The sequence below is a fragment of the Penaeus monodon genome, chromosome 21 (assembly GCF_015228065.2).
Source record: "Penaeus monodon isolate SGIC_2016 chromosome 21, NSTDA_Pmon_1, whole genome shotgun sequence".
Classification (NCBI taxonomy): domain Eukaryota; kingdom Metazoa; phylum Arthropoda; class Malacostraca; order Decapoda; family Penaeidae; genus Penaeus; species Penaeus monodon.
Genome location: NC_051406.1, coordinates 20764395 through 20765306, shown reverse-complemented (window position 1 = coordinate 20765306; position 912 = coordinate 20764395). Strand labels below are relative to the sequence as shown.

At 30.6% G+C, this 912-nt stretch overlaps 1 protein-coding gene across 1 annotated transcript in view; it reads right to left on the bottom strand.

Moving 5' to 3' along the window:
• Positions 1–912, bottom strand: part of LOC119586330 (very-long-chain (3R)-3-hydroxyacyl-CoA dehydratase-like) — a 7281-nt gene that overhangs the window by 1380 nt on the left and 4989 nt on the right. The window contains exon 9 of the mRNA XM_037935044.1: positions 424–542. Coding sequence (XP_037790972.1) covers positions 424–542 — 119 coding nt within the window. The remainder of the gene's footprint in view (positions 1–423; positions 543–912) is intronic.

Sequence of the window (912 nt, the reverse complement as noted above, 5' to 3'; positions counted from 1 at the left end):
TAATCACTAATTTCTCTCTTGGCTGTATTTGTTTTGCTTCAAACTAATAATTCTAATAAGTTAACACAGTTGCTTGACAGCTGAAAGTTTTTGCCTGATTTTCACTTACTCATTTATTTACTACTATTTCTTTCTTCTAAAAATATTTACAGAAAACTGATTTAATCAAACTCTGATTAGATTCAGATGGCTATATGGAATGTAAAACAAAAACAAAATTCATATCACTGGATTTACTATACATAGTAACAAGTCTGAAAACTAACCCTGTCTATCCTAGGTACTGCTATATGGCATGGCAATATGGGATACATACAGCTCCTTGTATATAAAGAGTAAATTATGTAAACACCTGACTAACAAAATAATGCTTTATGCCAAGGTCATAAACTTCAACATCCAGTAACATGTTTTTAAACTTACCAGGAAACAGGAAGAAGAGGAGATAACATCTGAGAAGGTTTGGGAAATAGAAACTGAAGTTCCACTTGTTAGGCAGTGCGACAGAGAACTTCTTTGTCTCTTCAAAGTATGGGATATCCCTGAATGAATGGAGATTTCATTAATAAAACTGAATTCATATATTCTAATTTAGCTAGTTTGTTGTTTTGATGCATTTTGTATATTATTACCCAAAGCAGTAAAATATTTATGGCACTATAGACTCTCTATTTCTATCTTTGCATCTAAGATAATGTGGCTCCTTACAAATCTTGTAACAAGGGTAAAGAAGCCATGAAAACAATCATAATATTTATAGGTACACAGGCACCAACAAAATTTTCTGTCTTTATAGAGCTTATTACTACAAATGAATTGTAAAATAGATGGAAATAAAAAATGCTATACTTCTAATATCATAATCATTTGAGGAAATTCTTTTGAAGGCTGAGAAAATAACAATTCTGAAAA